Source organism: Desmodus rotundus, chromosome 6, assembly GCF_022682495.2.
Source record: "Desmodus rotundus isolate HL8 chromosome 6, HLdesRot8A.1, whole genome shotgun sequence".
In the NCBI taxonomy this organism is placed as follows: domain Eukaryota; kingdom Metazoa; phylum Chordata; class Mammalia; order Chiroptera; family Phyllostomidae; genus Desmodus; species Desmodus rotundus.
The window spans coordinates 154,016,004-154,036,637 of NC_071392.1; the positions used below are offsets into that span (position 1 = coordinate 154,016,004).

Below are 20,634 nucleotides of genomic sequence, written 5' to 3' on the forward strand. Positions count from 1 at the left end.
GACTGAGTTCCTAAGAGTAGACACATATTCAGCATTGTTCAGTTGAAAAGAGTATTACTTTCCTTAGTGAAGAGGCACAAAGGAATAGGCAGAAAATGGTAAGGTTCTGAACACTGTTTTGATTTTCGGCCCCCAGATCAGCATACTATTTGCTGTAGATTCCCCGGGGGCTTTCTCTCCTGAGCAGATTTTCCAGATCTAAACCCGGGACCTTCTTTTCCTAATAGGTTGTAATCGGTAATGCTGTCGTGTTCCTACCGATGAGAGAGAAGCATGTGGTTCGTCTTTCCTATGTTACCTGTCCAACATGGGGAAGTTGTGAAAAACAAGCGTTGGCTTAATTAAACAGCGAGATTCATTCATGTTTTAATATGGAGGTAACATTCTGAAAATGGGTGGCATTGGAGCGAAATTTTTAGTGTAGGTTCACTTCCTGAATATGTTTGTATTAGTTAACTTTAAAATTGTGTTCCTTGGCAAACCATAAAAGATTTCCAAAGTATTAGACACCCACTTTTGTGCTGGAATTTAATATGCAACTTTTTATTGGAAAATAATCGTCCTTGTCTGGCAAAATCCACCGTGCAATATTTCTGTTAGAAGGTGTAATGCAATAAAGTCAGGGAGGGCTATTTATCACTACAAATTTTGAGGATTTCAGGATTCTTTTTATTATTTTAATATATTTCTTTGATATTAAATCAGAAAAATGATAAATTACACCTGTCCAGGCTGCTTTTCCTTTTTACTGGAAAGTGATGCACAGCCCAATTCCAGTGGTCATTTCGGCTTTTTAAGATGTGTGTTTTTTCTTATTAAAGAAACACCGAACCTGTATTTTTTAAATAATAATGCTGAAGTGCTCTTTATTTCTAACATATGAAGTGGTTCATAAGTACTTCCTAGTGTTGCAAACGCTGGCCGCGTCAGCCGAGTTCCTCTGAGGGCGGGCCACCTGGAGGGAGGCCTGCGCTACCTTATAGCACGTTTCTGTTGTTTAGGGTCGCCCTACTTCTTAGGCTGAGATCGAAATCTAATGCAGAATTAATTTGATTCGTACTCTTTTTAGTGTAATTTGCATACTGCCTAATTTATTTGTTTCTGCTCTTAAGATTCTTTTCCTATCACCTTATATTTGTATATATTCTTTAGTTCTAAAATTAGAACCTTTTATTTTACAAGCTGCTTATTGCTTTTGAGCACTTCATGAAGTTAATAAAAAAATCATATTTTCAGAAAACTTATTAGATAAAAGTTTAAACGTTATAACATTTTAAACTAAGGAATATGAATGGTTTCAACGTGGGTACATTGATTTATATTTTTTAACAATTATTTCAGGTTTGCATATTTAGAAATATATATTAGCTCAATTTGATTTCAGTGCTCAGTTATTTGAATTATAAATCATTATGTCCCTTCCAGCTGATCAGTCATGAAGTATCTTTGAATTCATTTACATAATGGAATATGTGAGTGGTGAGTCTGTTTCAGTGCAGTTGCTGGGTACCTAATGCATGTTTCGTTGTTTCCAATCGATTTCTGCACTGTGATGTATTTTTAAGTCCTGGTTTTAAAGCAATACATTATTTCTATGTTAAAAATAAGATGATATTCTTCAGAAATAGAAAGAGTTATGCAGGATAAAAGTCATCACTGATTGACCCCCTACTAATGGGAATGTTTCTATATTAATATTTAAAATAAGTGTACTTAAAATATGAAATGTGAGTAACAAATGAAAAGCATGTTGTTTTACCATAAAGTTTTTAAATGTTCCCTATGACTTTATAATGCATGTTTTCAGATACTTTTAGGTTTTTTCTGTTTTTATTTCTTTGTGGTGAATCTTACTCAGTGTTTATGGTCCGCAAAGTCAGTCTCTGAACTTTTGTGTCCTTGTATCTGACCCCTTGTTTGGAAATGGAAATCCCAAAAGATTCTCACTTTTAGGGCATGTAAGAAAGCCTGTGTTCACCTGCCCCAAGGCAGCTAGCTGTCTCAGACTGTAGTAACCTAGAATCACCTGAGCGCTTGTTAGAACTCTAATGGCCAGGCCCCCCCTCCAGAATGCAGGTGTTAGGAGGTGCTGGCTGAGCCCTGAGTATTGGCATTTTCAGCAAGTCTCAGGTGACGCTGGCGGCTCAGGGACTATACTTTGAGAACTGCCTGCGGTCGAGCTCCCTAACTACATAATGCGTGTGTGAGGAGGCTGCCAGGAGGAGAAGTCCCTGGGTTTTCACTTGAGGGCGAGCCCGTTGCATTTTACCCCAGGGTTTCTGTTTATCACCTTTGAGGTTTTCCAAATTGTTGAGACTACTGTAACTTTAAAATCCAGAGGCCTTTTTTGAGAGGTTTGTTTTCCAATCAAATACATTACACGGGGCATATAAAATCTCTTTAGCAAATACATCTGAGTAACTTTTCAATGTATTCTTTAAATACCCAAGACAAAATTTCAGGGCTTCCAGATTCCACGTAGCTTCTTCTCATGCGCCCAGAGTTGAGACGGCCGTGTCCTGGGGTGGCCTCCACAGTCAGGTTCAGGCTTCTTTCTGCTTTTCAAAATGTTTTCCCATCAGCAGTTCCAGTGTCTTTCTAACTGGAAGAGGATGAAATTGTTCAGATGATTATAACAAGGAAGCTGCTGGGAAAACTGGAGAAAATACGGGCAGACAGAGCAATAACATAGGTCAAACTGATGTTGAATGCTGAGAAAGAGGGAAGAAAGGCTTACATTTCATCCAAAATTTTGTTCGCTTATTGTTATTTCAAATTTTTTCCTTTGAAAAATAACTGATGAGTATCTCTACTGCAGTTTGGTTTTTTGCTCAAATGTTCAGCAGTAGCATGGGTTTCAGATAGATAATAAAGAGAAAGGACTTTTATTTTCCATTAGGCCCTCTGTTGGTAGCTGCCCTTATTACATCATCCTCAAAGGTTTAAGAAAACCCCAAAATATCTTTAGCTTTTTACAACAGACCCTATAAGAGAGTTTTACGTGAATTCCACCTACATAATGTGCAGGGCCCACTACCAAATGAACACGTGAGGGGCCGTGTCGCCAGGCTGTTTAGAATGTCAGGGCCTCAGCAGCGGGGCGTGGAGGCAAGCGCAAGGCCCTGTGCTCGAGCGCCCCGGTTATCTGTCACGTGGAGCGGTAATCCCTTTCATTTGGCTTCAGACTAACTCTCCAAGACTTTGACACTGCCTCAGTTCTTGTACACCAGGATTTCTGAATATAATTTCTGTCCACGCGCATCATAGACCTGTTTATCTATTTGTTTATTTCAGTGGTGTTCATGTTTGCGAGCCAGGGAGTCTCATTTCCTGTTCTAGCTACTTGACCGCCCTGATGGTTTGCTTTTTCCACCCCAAGCCCCTTCCAGCTGCATCGGTCTTTCGTGCTTGCTGGTTCAAGTGCGATAACTAGAATTGCATCCTCATTTAAATTTAACACTGAGTAAGAATAAAGTAATGATTTAAAAATTTAATTTCATACTCATCTGAATGATTTACTTTCTCATACTGGCCTCTTTCAATTCAACAAACATTAATTAAGCATTGGCTCGGTGCGGGGCAAAAGGACAAATGAGACACAGGTCCTGCCTTCCTAGCATTGGTCCTGACTCCAGACTTCCTTTCCCGTATTTCTACTGAGAGCTCCAAGAACATTGTATTATTAACAGTTTCTTTTTAAAAAACTTAAACAAATTACATAAAAAATTTCTGAAAATCTACCCACTAAACATAAAATGGGTATGTGACATTTTTGATGTGCTGTCTTTGAGGGAGTGTTTTTTATTCAAGGTCATTTAGACATAGCTTATATACGAGCCGTTAAGCATGCGAGTTATATGCAAACCAGCCATCCTTACCCTGTGGCTGATCTTCTCACTGCTGGGTATGAATCCCGAAGGAGGTGGTGTCAGGAGAGAGTGGAGGACAAGAAATGAAACAAAGGTCTAGAATGAAATAAGGGTGCAGAATGGAAATAAAAGTGGGTATGTCTGTTACAGGAAGTATTTAGTAATAAATAGTAGCAATTCTGCTTTGGTGAAACAGTATTAAAATGTATTGCTTTATTTCGATGAATCCCACCATCTCCAGATGGTTTTGAGAATGTTAAATAAAACCAGCTTCAGCACACACCCCTCAGGCATACTTCTGTTAACATTTCTCATCAAAAGAAATGTTGATTTATTTTTCTCTTTTCTGTCTCTATCACCTATGGAAAAGGCATCCCATAATTTATCTGCTCTCTTTGTTTTTATACTAGAATCCAGTGCGAGAACCCTTTCTACCCTTCTGTAGCCTGCTGTTCAGACCTTCACTCAGTTCCTTAAATTCCTGCCTCCCAAGATTACCGTCCTTGAGTGTTGTTTTAGTCTGATCATGTCTCTTCCCAAAAGCCCAGAATTCCTTCTGCTTGCTTCTCAGGTCAAAGTAAAATTATTGATTTGAACTTGAGTCCTTTAACGGTACTTGACTTACTGAGTTCCTGTAACTAATTTCTGATCCACCACTCAACCACAATTTGTACTTCATACTTTTCCTTGGGCCAAGGAAATTTATTTTACCTTCCCCTTGACACCCTTCGTGACCTTTCACCAAATCACCACGTACGCTGTTCTCGTCATTTGACCCATTGTAACTCAATTTGATCTCTTTTTAAAAAATTTTTCCTTGAGGTCTTGCTGAAGACTTAGCAAAGCCACCTTGAAATAGTTATGATCCTTAGTAACTGTGCTAACTGAAAACACGAACAAGTCATGTGATTTCTCGGAAGCTCAGTTTCCTCATCAGTAGAAAGGGAATATTATCTCCCTTTTAGGATTTTTATAAAATAATAAATACATAACAACATATTTGTGTTATCTAACACAAATAAAGTACCTGGTACCACTGACCCTGTCATGTAAGTAGGTGCTTCCTAAATTAAGCCCTTCCCTTTTGTTCCTGTCATCTTTAATTGTCTTAATGTTCCTGAACACTTAGTTCACATATCGGAGGGTGGATATGATATGGTTTGGTAGTGGCTAGTCCTCCCTCCGATTAGGTTGTAAGTTGTTCGAGATTAGGGCTCTTTTTTTCCCCTCTGGGGTTTCAGAACTTCACGTGGTGGGCGTTTGAACCTGTTGTGTCCCTCTCGTTGAATGACCGAGACTGTAACTCCTGTTCCTGTAAGTGATCGTTAGTGTCCTGTAAGAGGCTTCGTTTCGCTTGTACCTATTTGGATTTTTTAGTCTAGTAGGACTTACTGGCATAATTCCGTTTGTGAAGTAGCTGAGCTAATAGCTCAGTAACTGTACCTTGCGTCTGTCGTCTATCCACGGTAATTTCCGACGTGCCACTGTCTAATTCGTGAACTTCCTTTATCATCGGGGTCTAATTCTGTCTGCAAAAACTACTTGTAAACACGTATGGCTTTAAAATTCTTGCCTCGATCAGTACCATCGTCCTTCCTCTTGTATTTAGTAAGTACCATATATTTACTGCACTACTCCTTAGGTTCTCAAACAGACATTTCTTCACATTTTAACTCTTCCCTAAATAAGATGTCTTACAATCTATGATATTTTTAAGTACCTTTTCTGTCTTAGTAGCACATAAAATAAATAATGGTTTTTAGAATCCGTGGTATTGTAGGTCTGATGAAATATGGGAGACACTCAGTAGAGGCTTGATGCCATGAACTGAAGCTGTGCTTGGTGCTACTGCCCCGTCAGCTAGTCCAATAAAGCGTGTGGTCCCCCTGTGATTTAAGAAACCAGTTAATGCTCAATGTAGTTATCCTCCTCTTCAAAGGATACAGATTTTCAAAATGTGCGACCACCTTTAAGATGCACCCGTTTCTCAGCTTGTCTTGCTCTTCTCCATCTGTCGTGTTGGCCATCAAGCAGACCATCCTCCCCTTCCTCAGTGTGTTCGTAACCACGTGGACACAGAGAGGAGTTCTCTGGGAATTTTGTTTAGTGAGGGAGTATTAGCCAGGCTGTGGGTTAGCTCAGTCCCGAGTGTGACAAAAGTTCTTTCGTGAATGGGTTCCCTCCTGAAAGAGCAGCTTCCTTGTGGGACCGAGTCCCAGCGTCAGTGGTGTGGCGCAGAACCACTGGCCTCTGTGAGATCAAATGGTGCGATGTGACCTAGAGAAAGAGCCCATACTTCACCTTTACAGTCAGGCAGAGTCAGATCTGAGTCTCGGTTTTACCATTTGCATGTCCCGTGTGCCGCCCCCTCTGAATTTTCTCGCTCGCTGCTCTCGACTCCTGCCGCCGTTGCTGTTACTGTCAAACACCATTACCACGTTTTTCTGTTACGAGCTGTTCAGGATACCACCCAGCTAAAACACTCCTGCCAGATGAAGTGGTACCATTCATAAGAACCCTAGTCTTTTAGGGAAGAATAAGATAAAAGTACAAAAGGTCATAAAATCATTATCCATTTGCCTTTTAAAAAACAACAGTACAGACCCTCTCAAGGACCCTAGCTGGCTTTGAATTGAATTCCTATAAGGGAAGATAAATATTCAGATGAACTCTCATTTTTTTCTTTATTGAAAAACTATGTATTCTTAATTATTTTTTTCTTTAGAGTGTAATGAAAAGGCATGGAGGCTGGCCTTGGTACAAAGTGCACAGATACAGCTCTGCAGAAAGCGTGTCTTTGGCAGATGAGACTTCCTGTGAACGTTCTGTTTATTGCTGCCATAAATATTCTTATTGTCAAAACATGACTTGCTGTTTGTTAGCAGCGCTGACAGGAAGATTCCTGTTAATGGCAGCATTCTTGTTACCCATAGACCCTGTCACTTTAACTTTGCAATTCTAAGAGAATTGTATTTGGTAATGACTCAAGGTATTTCTTAGTTTATTGATCCCCGCCCTGTTAACCTGAGCGAGGTTTGAGTGGCAGTTGTTCTGCTCAGTGATTTTCACTGGGAAAATCATCAAATCTGCATCTTTGTAGGCAGGGCAGGACCTGATACCTGTTAGCCCTGGTCTTGTTGCCCTGCAGCCCGCCAGAAACTCACAGCTCACCGAGCTCCCCCTGAGCACAGTGCGGAGAGGGAAACGCACAGATCGGCCCTGGCCCCAGAAAGCTTCCAGTCTGGCGTGGAGGTGAGCCGCATGTGCTGGCGTTAGAGTCCGAGGGGCCTGGGTCTCAGTCCTTCTGATTGTTTTGTACCGACAGTTTCATTGAGGGTTTGTGTGTTTCTTCCCCCATCTGGTGAATGGAAGTGATGCCCCCGATCCCGTGGGACTGTGAGAACACACCTGGCACATAATAAACGTTCCGTGTGTGTCAGTGTCTGCGTCTGTGTGTCCTCTTCCCCGGCTTACAATGGACGAGGACATTTTTGTCACCTGACCCTCACAACAGTTCTGAGAGACCAGTCGCCTGAGGCTAGGTTTCACCCGCACTCGTTGGGTCTGGGGAACGAAGGCTCCGAGTGGCAGAGCTTAGGGGTCGACTCAGCCGGCTGATTGACTGGTGTTGCAGGCCAAAAGCCCAGGCCTCCTGACCCGTGTTCCAGCATGCTTCCTACTCTGTGGCATCGCACCTCAGTGACGACGGGAGTTAGGCTTCCACACCCCCATGCACAGGCAGTTCGCAGAGTTCTGTATTTGGAGATGAGGTAAGCAAAGGAGTCCGTGTTGCGCTGGAACCCGAGTGGTGCCCTGTAAGGTTCTTACAGTCAGCAAGAAGGGCGTGAGTAAGTGTGCAGGGAACGGCCGAGAGAGACCCTGGCTGCAGCAGGAGACCCTTAGCTGGGGCGAAGTAAAAGACGAGGGTGTTTGTATCCTAAGTCGATGTTCTTAGAGCCTACGGCAGCCCTTCTTTGATGACAGCATTAACCAGAAATCATTTAGACCCGTGATCGCGGTCATGATTTTTTAGCTCTGTTCTCGTTTTCAGCTGAGCTGTTCGGGCCACAGTGCAGCACAGGAGGAGTGCGATCCATGGGGTCCGACTTCAGTTCAAATCCCAGCACTGCGCATCCACGGCTGTGCGACCCTGGGCAAGAAGCCTAATTTCTCTGTGCCTGTTTTATCTGCAGATCAGAAATAATAGATCGTGTTGAACAGTGTGATTGTGAGTTAACAAACATGGAATGCCTTGCACCCAGGAGGTTCCTGAGAAACGTTTGGTCTGCTGAGCCTCTCCTGTGATGCTGGAGGACACGCAGTCCACCACGTCCCCCGGATCCGGGTCCGATCCCCTTCACCTAACGCAGAATTTCCTTAGGGTTCTAACTGAACTCATTGTTTCTTAGAGTTGAAAATTTTTCTGTCTTGATAGCGTATTATGGGTCTTTTATAATTATTTTATTATGAAATAATATTAAGTGAAAAGACATTATCACATGACACCCAAAATGTAAAAAAAGGTCATTTTAATTTTCCACTATGAAGGTTTTAATAGTAAAGAAGTTTTGTCTTAATTATAAAATTCATTCTTTCTTTCCATAATGAGAATATGTATAAGATAGGAAAAGTAATTGCACTGGTTAATAATAGATTATCATTCTTAGTACTATGAAGGACATTTCTATAGGAATATTCTTTAGAAATAATATTTATTCTTCATAAATAGAAATTGGTGCCATTATAACTCAGTGTTATCATGTGGTTTATTACCTATTGATAAGACAATTACATTCCCATGGATTCCTTAACTTCTATTACCTATATCCTTTTAAAAAAACTTGTGAAGATAGATGCTGTGAAATTCATGCTGAAAAATCACACGGTAAGTCTCACTGCCTTCAATCAATGACCGGACTTTCCCAGGCAACGCGGGTAAAGCTCGTGTAACCTCGGGTGCTCTTCTGCTTTCAGAGCGAGCACTTCCCCTTCCTGGGCATCAGCAACAGTTACGGTCTCAGTGACTTCAGGTGCCGAACGACCTTCTACACGGCCCTCACTCGCCTTCTCATGGTAGAGCTAGGTAAGGGTAAGAACTGACGCTTACTTAAGGAGGGATTAACCGCACACTTGTGTGAATAACGAAGTGAAAGACTAGTGAGGACCGCAGTGGCCTTACTGGTCTTTGCCACGTCCAGCAGCTTTCTGACATGTGAGCATTCACCTGTTGACCTCAGAGCCAAAAGACAAATCTTCCTGCTCGCGATGGTGTTTTTCACTTCAAATGGTACTTGCGTTAATTCCCTACTTCTTCTAAACTTGTTTTCTGGGTATCCTTTGGTATCTCAATTTTAGTGCTATGAATCTAGGAATAATCTTAAATACAGAAAAGGCTTACACATAGATTTTCTTTATAATGCCATTGACTATAGAAACAAATGGAAATAATGGCAATGTCTAACACAGGGAATTATAAAATTAGGTACATCTACTTACTTGATGGAATAATATATGGTCATTAAAATTTCCAATGTGAAGGCAGCGCAGACATGAAGTTTTGTGTTATAATGGTGGAAAAAGCAAGGTGTTAAACTGTGCAAATGGTGTGACCATGTTTCTTGGGGCCTGAGGGGGCTGTATACCAAAAACGGGCTTACATGAAGTTCTTCAAAAATGTTAAATATTGTCTTTGAGTGGTGGACCATAGATAACATTTCCTCATGTCTGAGAATACTTGAAGCTTTCTTTCATGTACTCCTTTTGCAGTGGGAGAGATTAATTTGTGTTTGTTTTTTTCACTGAAAGCTGAAGTTAGCTGGCAGTATCCACAGGGAGGCAGTACCTTGGGGTGGGTACGGCAGCCTGTCTGTGACCATGTGACTCTGGATTCCCGCTGTTCACCGCGTTTTATAGACACATGAGAGCGTTTGCTCAGTGACCATATCGTCCTTGGAGAATATAATGCTGATGATACTCTTTTTCTTCCTTTCTCCTGCGAAGTATTGATTGACCCATCAACTTAAATATGAATTTTTTAAAACATGATCATACAAAAGGAAAGAGGATGAATAATCTTATTTTGCACATAAAAGGCACTGAACCTTGTAATGGGGAAGGTGAGCAAGCCCCTGTCTGCTCCACACCTGTATTATTTTTATGCGTTTCCAAAGAATAAATTACCAGAAAGACAAACAGCCAAAAGTTGAGAGAAGTGCAAGTAGAATGATTAAGGAGCCGGGCAGGATTGATTTCTAAGGAAAGATTAAAAGAACCGTGCATGTATAACTTGGCTAAGTGACAACTCGGGCTTGCGGCAGAGAGAGCTGTCTATAAATATTTGAAGAGTGTAAACCAGGCATGCAAAACCCAATCATCTGCTCCCTTAGGCAAGCGGGAACCCGGCCTGAGTGGCAGCTCTGCGTACTGCACACTGACCTGTGTCACGCCTTGGCTGCTGCCTGGAAGAGAAGAGGAGCAGGCCGGGTGTTTTGTCCTTATTTCGAGAGCACACGCTGCTGAGCTCAGAGGGCACCACACGGACCTTGCCAGGCTGGCCCCTGCCCTTAGGGAGCTTGCCCTCTCGCTTTCCCATGGTCCGAGCATTAAAGAAGACCGTGAAGCCCTTGCCTAGACCTGATTCTTTCCCAAGCCTTGAACGTGCTCTTGGAGTGACACTGTCACACAGAGCGAAGGAAATGGGGAGACCAAAGTTAACGAGAACAGGCTGGAAGAGATTGCCTAGGGATGGGTTCGTGTCACGCTCATCCTTGGGACTGGGATGGGCCTAGATCCTCTTCCATGAGGTCCTCCTGGACAGAAGAGCCCCCATACACCTGTAGAGGCTTCAGGACAGGACGGCACCCCCAGCGCCCACAGCGCAGCTGGCTTAGCCTGGCGCCATAGTGGACAGGCACGGTGCTGCCCAGAGACACCCTGCCCCACGTGCCACCCTCGTGAGGACGACTTCGGTTTAGTATTGCTCGGTGTTGACTGTGAGGGATGAGAAACTGGAGTAAAAATATATGAATTTGAGTAACTATTGGGGCTTTCTTAGCTTTCGCCAGTTTCTATGAATTATTTAACCCATAACAACATAAAATATAAATTGATTTTTAGTTAGTTTTTTTCTAAAGTAAGTATCTGTCACGTTGCAAGCACGTTTTAGGTACCTTGTGAGAAATAGGAAAGATAGGCTGTGCGGAAGTGCCTGGCACGTGGTGGGCACTAAAGATGAGGAAATTGGATTGAGTGTGTACAGATAAAATGGAAACAACTAGCAGCCGCACTCACAGAAATTTTGCACTGTTTGAAAAGAAGTTCTTTCCTTATGTGTCAGTGTTTTTTATTTCTTGAAATAATGTGTATTGTACGCATCGAGTGCTACAATATTATGTGATAAATATTACGAGGCCTTTCCCTCATCAGGAACCATAGGGGCTCTTCTTCCCAGAATACGCTGAGCCCCCCACCAGACGGACTCTGTTTCCTGGTTTCTAGCACCAGTCTCGGGGTCTCTACGTTGTAAAGACTCAGTAAATATTAGTTGAAAGTGTGACACCCAAGTACACTGTGACCAGGATGCCATCATTGTGGCTCCTGGCATCAGCTCTGCCTGCCAGGTTCCCTCTGGGAGTAGCTTTGCCGATTGGCCTCTCCAAGACGGAACTAATCAGATGGCTGATTACTTTCACATGGGATGAGCTACACGTGGCCACTCCCGTGCTGGATTAGTCGTTGGTTCTTTTCCGTTGGACAGAAAAAGCGTTGCTGCTCCAGAGACGATCATTTGTTGAGTGTTGTTGAACACGGCTCTATTATTTGAAGTCTTGTCTCACACACTAGGCTGACTAGCGCGTGGCTGTCAGAATCCCCGCACAGACGGCTTTGTGGTTTTCCATTGGGTGTTCACTGTCATGGAAACCGGGAAAGAGGAGTAGTGCTCTGGCCAAGAGACGCACAGACCCATGCACTAAATGAAAGGAGGAGAAATATCAGGTCATGAGAATCCTTCTCAAGTTTAACAACGAATTTGAGGAGGAACTTTTTATAACACTGATTTTTTTTTGTTTTTCCTTTTTGGTGAGAATAAACTAGAAAAAACACCTAACCAAACTGCTAGCAAACCACTACATGTGATTCTTGGGTTGCAATATGAAACATATTCTAATGGAATCCTACAAACTAAATTGAATGTGTTTTGTGCATAAGGCTTGCACAGTGGAGTGGTTAGAAATTGGGTGTCACATTAATTGATGTTACTTCAAAATGCACTTCAGTTTCTAGTCACTAGTTTGCTTTGTATGGATTTAATTAGATGCTCTGTGCCCCAGGTAGTATTTCAGATGGAAATGGGGAGGTTTTTGGCAATAAGCAGTTGTATGATTTTATCAAATCGTTCCTGGTCTAAACTAGATGAAATAAACGAATTGAAAGCATTTCGTGATCAGAATGAAGGTGTTTCGTGTTAGCAATGTATTTTTTTGTATTCTAAGAAATTATAAAAATAAGTGCAAAAAAATTCCCTTCGCGAGATAGCTCACATGCAGAAAGAATGGGTGGGCGACCACATGTGCCTGCTCGTTAGCCCTTCCTAGGGTCACTTAAAGTTCCCTAGGTTATTTCTAAATTAACTTCGTCAACCTAATAAACTACAGGAAAGATAGTATTACTCAAGCCAGTAAATGCAGAACCTCTGGGGAGCTGTTCAGTCGGAAATACTGGAATAAATAAAAACCTTCTATTTTGTTTAACTTGAATGGAGGTGAACTCAGTTGACAAATACTGGAGAGGGGAAGTGTGGAGAAGAGCTGTAACAAGGCTTTCTCTTTCATGGAGAACTAAATATTATTAGTTGCAAATGAAGTTTTTAGCAGCCACAAATTTAGAAGTGCTCAGTGTCACTGCCAGCTGGTTTTCCTTGGACATTTTACCATCTCACCTTACCTTGGAAAACTCAGATGGGAAGCATGCTGCTTTCCTCAGATATTCAAACTCTTAAGAAGCAGTCGTATGTTTTGTTGATCATGGGCATGCTAATATGAAAATAGAGTTTATGGACATTATGAGATAGTTCTCTCTATAGCAGGGTCCCCAACCTCCGGGCCTCGGACCGGTGCTGGTCCGGGCCTGTTAGGAACGGGCCCACACAGCAGGAGGTGAGCTTGAATGTAATGCACTTGAATTACTTGAATCCCAAAACCATCCCCCCACCCCCACCCCCGGTCCGTGGAAAAATTGTCTTCCACAAAACCAGTCCCAGGTGCCAAAAAGGGGGGGGGGGACCGCTGCTCTACAGGGATGAGCAAAGCTTCCATCTACTCTTGTGGCTCATAACAAGTACGTGGTACCTGAAGAGACCTCTAGCTTAAACTTGAGAAAATTTAAATAACAAGTACATGACTTGAATTAAAAGGAAAGAGTATTCCAGAAATAACACTACTAAAGAGAGAAGTAGAAATACAGAGGAAGGAAACTTTCCTTTTCTTTAGTAATAACAACTGACATTTGTTTACAAATTTACAGTGAGCATACCACTTTTTCATGCGTTAGTCTGTTCCGACCTCACAAGAGCCCCCACGAGGTGAGGATTGTCGCACTGTTTACCTGTTGGAAAGTCGAGGTGCGGAGATTGAGTGACCTGCCCAAGGTCAGCCGTGTACACTGTAGCCCTCTGGCCACACATCCTCATTCGCTTTTGCTAAGCTGTTGCTTCACCTTTCACATCCTCAACCAATTAGGAAAAGTAACTTCCTCTTCTTCATTTTTATTTGAACTATTCGTACTGAATGATTGCTATGAGGCTTGGGGGCAATGAGAGAAGGGAGAAGGGATTACTTTCCAAGCTTCTATCAAATAAATTCATGTTTATGATTGGCCCTTTATAGGTATGTTACAGTGCTGTGATCAGTGAGAGTCAGATGTAGTTTTTAAAATTTGTCCTTACATCTAATGATTGGACAAAGCCTATTTTTCCCTAGCCAAGGGAGCACAAAGGTAGATACCCCAGGAGGATCTAGCAAGTGAGAAGCTTAATCAGAAGCAGCTAGCGTTCTGATAGATAGGAAGACTGCATCAATGTATCACCTGTGTCCATGGCTTGGCAGAGACTGTCTGGAAAATAGACGTCGGGGGGTAAGGGGTGGGGTGGGAGTGGGCAATAATGGGTAAAGAAGCGGCTGGAAATAGTTAGAATCTATAATGAGATCATTAAGACTAATTAGCTGGCCCTGTAGGCAGAAAGCAGCCCATTAAGTGCAGACCCAGTTTTAATAGCTTACCTGGCTTTGAGGGGAGAGTCCAGAGCACCCCAGGGAACAAGGTGCTTCAGGGATGAAACTCGTAAGGTAGCTGTCCTAGGGAAGGTGTTCGGTGGTCGGCAGTGGGTGGTGTGTTTTTCTTCGGGGAACAAGGTAAACATTCTGGTTCCCTGGGGAGAGGAATGAAAGGGAGCCTCAGTTTTTTCATCTGCTAGGTGGAGATACCTACCCAGAAGAGTCATGCGGCTCAAATACGATGATGAGGCGTGCACAGGGCCTGGAACGATTTCCTGCCACAAAACAAGTACTCAGTTTGTATCAATTGGGGCACAAGTATTTATTGACGGCACTCTTAGGGATACTGACTGCCACAGGGACCTCACAACAACGCGAGTTTAGTATCCTAATGCAGCTGCTCTGCCTTCAGTGCCTGGGCTGTTATTTTCCTACGAAACCACAAACTGAAATCACGCCTCCTGCCCTGCCTGACGCCAGACATCCGCTAGATCAGCTGGGCAGTGTGGAGCCCAAGTTACAGAGATCTAGCTGAGCGTGTTTCTTAAGACTCGCCCTAGAACTTGGAAGTGCTGTCCCTAAGGAAGGGCTGGGGGTGGAGGAGCAGGTGGCCTGGCCCTTCTGAGATTACCCATGGGCACTTGGTTTTAAATGGACTCGTTTCTCCCCTCACTGCCTCTGTGTCTCCTTGTTTGTCTGCTCTCACAATCCTCCTCTGCTTGGAACAGAGGCACTAGACCCGACCTTCCCTGGCTGCATTCATTTCCTGTTACCGCTGTGACAGGTCTCTCCAGATTGAATGACTTAAACCTTGCAAATACAGAATTTTACAATTCTGGAGGCGGGAAGTCCGAAAGGAACCTCAGCGGGCTACATCAAGGTGTGGGCAGGCCCGCGCTGCTTCTGGAGGCCCTGAGGAAGAGTCCGTCCCCTCACCTGCACCAGTTGAGAGGCTGTCTACACAGGTTCATGGCCCAGTGCTCCAGCAGCCACGACACAATGGTGTCTTAGGTGCCAGGCCCTCGTCTGGGCACTCGGGATACATCCATCACCGAAACAGACCAACTTGCTTCTCCAAGGAGCTTACGCTCTCGTGGGGAAGACAGCGAGAACATACGTACATGAAAGCCAGTCTCAGTAAGTCCCGTAAGAACAGTCCAGTGTTCGTGGGGCTGGAAAGTGGTGAGGGCAGGCAGGGGGCACACTGGCCCCGTGCTGGGTGAGTGGGCAGCAGAGGCCTCTCGGAGGGAGTGACATGTAACTAGGACTGCTGTTCACACGACCGTCTTTAGTGTTTGCTCCTTGACTTCCCCCAGCGCGTTTTGGTGACTTGCCTCTTGTGTCCCTGGCACCTCTACTTGCCTCCCAGATGGATTGAGGAAGGATGGGCAGTCGGTTTTTGACCTGTGGCTCAGTGTATTAATGAAGGGTGGGGATGTTCAAGTCCTGCGTCATGTTCTGAGTAGACGTCTGTACCTTGGAAAAGCTGCTCCCGAAGGAAGGGCATTGGGCTGGCAGCCCCGTGGGCAGGCACACTTTGTTTGGTCACCGTAACCACCTGAGTCGTGTAAACCCAAAACAACACGGCGCTAATGGTTGTCGTGTAGTAAGTGCCAGACACTGGGCAAAGGGGTTTACAGATGCTTTGTTATTTAATCCTTACAGCTAATTTTATGAAGTACAGTAGCCCCCCATCCACTGGGGATGCGTTCCAAGACCCCCAGCGGATGCCTAAAACTGCAGGTAGTACTGAACCCTACACGGACTGTGTTTCTTCCTATAATACATATCTGTGATAAATTTTAATGTGTAAGTTAGGCACAGTAAGAGGTTAACAACAATAATGAATAATAAAATATGACAATTATAACTGAACAATAGACTGTAATAAAAGTTACTTGAATGTGGTCTTCCGTTTCAGGGGAGCCCTTGCAGGAGGGGACCCCTTCAGGCTCGGTGCTCTCTGGGGCAACATGCCGCCATCAGCCAGAGCACGTGTTCCGTTCACGTCCTCCCCAGCAGGCCAGCGCCTTCTCCACCACAGCCCAGCGCTGACCCCACACCATGGCTGTACCCCCTGAGGTGTGAGGGGACACAGCCAGGCTCGCACCAGTGTGTGTTTCCTTCACCGTCTCAAGGACAGAAGACCCGTTCTTCCTACAATGGGTCGTAGCAACCCCAGCAGACTTTTTCTCTTTACTAAGTCAGGAATTTCCGTCTTCCACTCGGAGGCGGCACCTTACAGCTTCTCTCCGGCGTCTCCAGGTTGCTGGCGCTGCCTTCACCGCTCTTGGGCTCTGGGTCGTTAACGAGTAAAGACAGACTTAGTTGGACCAAGGCCGTGTGACAGTGTGACGGCCGGTCTGACCCAGGCCACTGCTAAGTGACTAATGGGCGGGTCACACGCAGGGCACAGAGACGCTGGGGCCAGAGTGAGGTGGCGCAGGTACCGTCGTGCTTCTCAGAACAGCATGCCATTTAAAACTTGCAAACTGTTTCTTTCTGGAATTTTCCACTGAGTATCTGGCACCCAAAGAGAAGGACCTTGGTTAACCACAGGTAATTGAAACTGTAGAAAGCGAAACCACGGCTAAGGGGGTCTACTGTAAATATTATGTCTCTTAATTACAGCTGAGGACACGAAGGCTTGGAAGAGTGAAGTGAGTTTATCCAAAACCAGACAGCTAACGATAGCAGAGCCAGGGTCCAAGCTTAGAACTTGCAAAGCGCCCACTCCTTCCTGCACCCTTATCTGCCAGCAGGGGGCGTGATCTGCGTTCTCAGGAGCAGTTCCACCTTATTTGCAGGCACTGGGGTAGGTGCTAGTGCTGTCACGCCAGTACTGCCTCTTCTGTTTATTGAGCATCTACTTTTCACGTGTTGTATGTAACATTTCACATTCACAGTAACCTTAAAAGATGGGTATTTGCATCCTTATTTTGAAGATGAGAAACTGAGACTCGGAGTGATTAGTAAGTACCCAAAGTTAAGCAGTATGTGGTTGAGGCAGACTCTGGGTCTGTTCGTGCAGAGCTCTCCCTGCCTCATTTCCTTCCCTGCGAAGCGCAAAGATGCAAGTCTCAGTCCTCCACAAGGGAAGCCAAAGACGCTATTAGTGTAGGGCGACAGACCTAATAATTTACATACACGCAATATAAATTTTATCTCGTTCAATCCCCACAGTGACCCTCATCAAACGGCGGAAACGGTGGAATGCGGGAGGTGGTGTTGTTAGTGTTGTTATTAGCTATATGCCCAAATACTTGCAATTCCAGGCTTCCCGATAAAAATGCTGTCTACAGCAGAGTCAGACAAAATGCAGTAGGGATCCGAAGGGAAAGGGGGGCGCTTGCGGTGGGACCTCAGGGTACTCGCAGGGGAGCTTGGCTCAGGCACTGGGCACACGATCGTTTGACCTGGGCTTTGGAAATGCAAATGGCTTCTGGAAAGCTCTCTGATGTTCTCACCGGTTGACAGAGGGTGTGTGTGAGAGGAATAAGTTGGTCACATGGCCGACGGACAGAGCAGGGATTGTCATTTGGACCACCTTCCCCTTCACCTAGGACCCTGACCCTTGTCTGGAACAGCAAACCAGGAAATACTCGTTGGCCTTTCGACATGTCTTTGCGAACAAAGCTAAGCCTCTGATTCTGTTGGACTCTAGAGACAAATGTTGTAAGGTTAAAGGGAAAAGAAAAGTCACGAAAGATCAGTGCGGCCCGGTCAGCCACTCCTAGAGTGTCAAAAGATCCCGATTCTGCCATTGATCTTCAGTGTGTGTGGCCTTGGACCTGTGTCCTTTCCTGCAGAATGATGTACAGGCTAGTGTTTCTCCAGCATTTGCACGCATCTGAGGGTTTCTTAAAACAAAAATTGCGAGGCCCCACCCCAGAGTTCCTGATTCCGTAAACCTGGGATAGATCCTGGGAATTTCCGTCCAACAAGTTCCCAGGTGGTGCTGATGCTGCTGGGCCAGGATCAGACTTGGGGAACCACTGGCCTCTTCTCTGAGATCTCGTTTCCTCCGTGATGCTCTTAAAAACTGCAAGCGTAGAAATCAGGCATCTGGACCATATAGTTCCACTTCCAACTAAGCATGCTACCTTGAGTAAGTCACTTGACCTTTCTCTGTCTGCTCTTCATCAGTAAACTAGGCCTCTTGGTCCCCTGTGGCATAGGATGAACGAGAGAATCAACTCTCATTTAAAATAAGCCCCTTTTGAAAGAACACTACATAAATCGCCGATTGTGCCTATCCATGTGTGAAGTGCAGACTCTGCTTTGGCAGGATCCTTGGGGAAACGGTAGTCTACCTTTAAAGTGAAAAAACAATAGGAACGTGTCTCTTTTTCTCTGTCTTCTGTAAAGAAAAGGAAGCTTAGTGCAAGAGGAAGTGTGCCCATGGAGAATGTGCTGAAAATCCAAGTGGCCTAGGAGGGACCTCAGTCTATTTGGCAGATAAAAGTTTCCCTGCCATCTACTTAACAAATTAATAAAAAGAACATAAATAAAAGGGAATAATAACTTAGAGCTGTCTGGGCACCTGAGTCTGGGAGCCCTTTAGGGCCTTGGCACCCAAAGAGAAGGGAGAGAAAAGGTCCTTGTCTCGGAGGCTTTGAGAGTGACTTTCCTTGGGGCATTAGGGAAGCTCTGGGGGCCTCGGAGCTGAAGGGCTGAGACGCCTGGGGCATGAGTCTGTGATCCAATAAAGAGCCGAGAAAAAAATGGCTGGTGAGTAATTCCGCTATTTCATATGGTGCAGAAAGAGAAGGCAAAACACCAGAATATTCAATGAGCCAAAGCACAAAGTGTGGCCTGGATGTGAACGCCGCGACCCCTGCTCGGGCACATTTCTAAGCCTGAGCGAAGCACTCGCTGCTGAGCCTCGCGCACAATAGCAGGCATTTTAAACCATGGTGTGACCCTTTTGTCTTTTCGATAGGCGAAGATGAGGACGAATTTGAGAATTTCACGCTGCCTCTTACGGTCTCTTTTGAAACAGTATTACAGATATTCAACAACAACTTTAAACAAGAAGATGTAAAGGTGGGTTTGTTTCCAAACACGAGAAAAGACCATTGTGTTCATTCTGGAACATCTAGATGCAGAAAAAGCTGCTGCGTGGTGGCGTGTGCTCCGTGCCCCACCCAGCTCGCGTTCCCACCCGCTTGTCTTGCAGCTGTACTTTTCACTTAAGTGTTGAAGTTCCGTACACAGACGGACTTGGAGATCAGCGGTGAGTGTGGGTAGTCGGTTTATGATGAGATGACACCGATCTGTCTCCTGAAAAGAGCATTTCTCACGGGTACACCGCTTTAAACATCCCTGTTCCCTCATCGGCCCTGCGCTGTAGTTTTCAACGTATTTATACGGAAGAACGCACAAACACACACATGCTAAAACACTACATCTCTAAATATTTTTTAAGCAGGAATTTAGATAAATCAAGACTTTATTAAATGGCCAGGCATATATGTATAAATAGGAGCTGGTCTTTGAAGTATTGCATTCTTAAACGGAGCAAAGTGATTAGGATAACTGATAGCTAAATAAGGTTTTTATGTGCCTGTGGGAGCCATATCAGGATTGATTTGACAAGTCAGTTCAGCTGTGGCAACAGTCATACTATCTAAGACAACATTATGTTTTATTAGTAAAATCCTTAAGTGTAGCAAGCTGTTTGTGACAAAACAGTCCCATATTTCAATGTGGAGGATGGGAAGCAGAAGGTCTGCTAAGTCGAAAGAGCGTCTTCTGAAATTATAAAGTGTCAGGGCCATATTAAATAGATTGGCACTGATGATTATTTTTAAGAGACCAATAAAGATACTCCTGAGAATTTAGGCACCTTTGTTGGTGATACTTGAGTCATATTTTATCGTTATTTGAAATAAGTTGGCCAAAATATAAACCACCATTTTACATGGCTCCTCTTCTCCCTACCAGAATACAAAAAAATAGCAGTAAGAAGCCAAATAGAAAAATGATCACCTTTGATGATTATTTTAGGATAATTCTTCTACCAAAAAATAATTAGCCAAATACTCTACGTTTTAATTTGAAATAAAGTTTTTGAGATGAGCATTTATCAACATGCAATAGTTACAGAATTTTAAAACCAAAGAAGATTGTAGAGATTTTCTTTGTGTTTATAGCCTTGCTGAAATTCTTCACCAGACTAGCTTTGTTTTTAGGGGTCTCACAAATACTCCTACTGACCAGCCAGATCTTTGCAGCTTTAAGGAGGCTATTGCTGTCCTTGATACCAAAAAGAAGCGAGGTTGAAAAACACCGTCTTTATAAAAATTACATTCGCCTCATTTGAAGATTTCATTATCCTCCAAGCCCGTTTTGATGTGATCCCATCTAGTTTGATAGAAACCATCTTCCTCGAGTCATTTTTAATGGAGTTCCAGTGATATATCCCTAAACCAGCAAGTTCTTAACGACCCTGGAAAGTGACTGCTTGATTACACTTTAACGGTATTTGCAAA

The 20,634-nt window shown here is 44.0% G+C and overlaps 1 protein-coding gene across 2 annotated transcripts in view; it reads left to right on the forward strand.

Annotated features, from left to right (window-relative positions):
- RANBP17 (RAN binding protein 17) overlaps positions 1 to 20,634 on the forward strand; it is a 232,708-nt gene that overhangs the window by 142,643 nt on the left and 69,431 nt on the right. For both annotated transcript variants that reach the window (XM_053927056.1, XM_024577058.3), the window contains 3 exons: positions 8,691 to 8,754; positions 8,844 to 8,952; positions 19,083 to 19,186. In XM_053927056.1, coding sequence (XP_053783031.1) covers positions 8,691 to 8,754; positions 8,844 to 8,952; positions 19,083 to 19,186 — 277 coding nt within the window. The remainder of the gene's footprint in view (positions 1 to 8,690; positions 8,755 to 8,843; positions 8,953 to 19,082; positions 19,187 to 20,634) is intronic.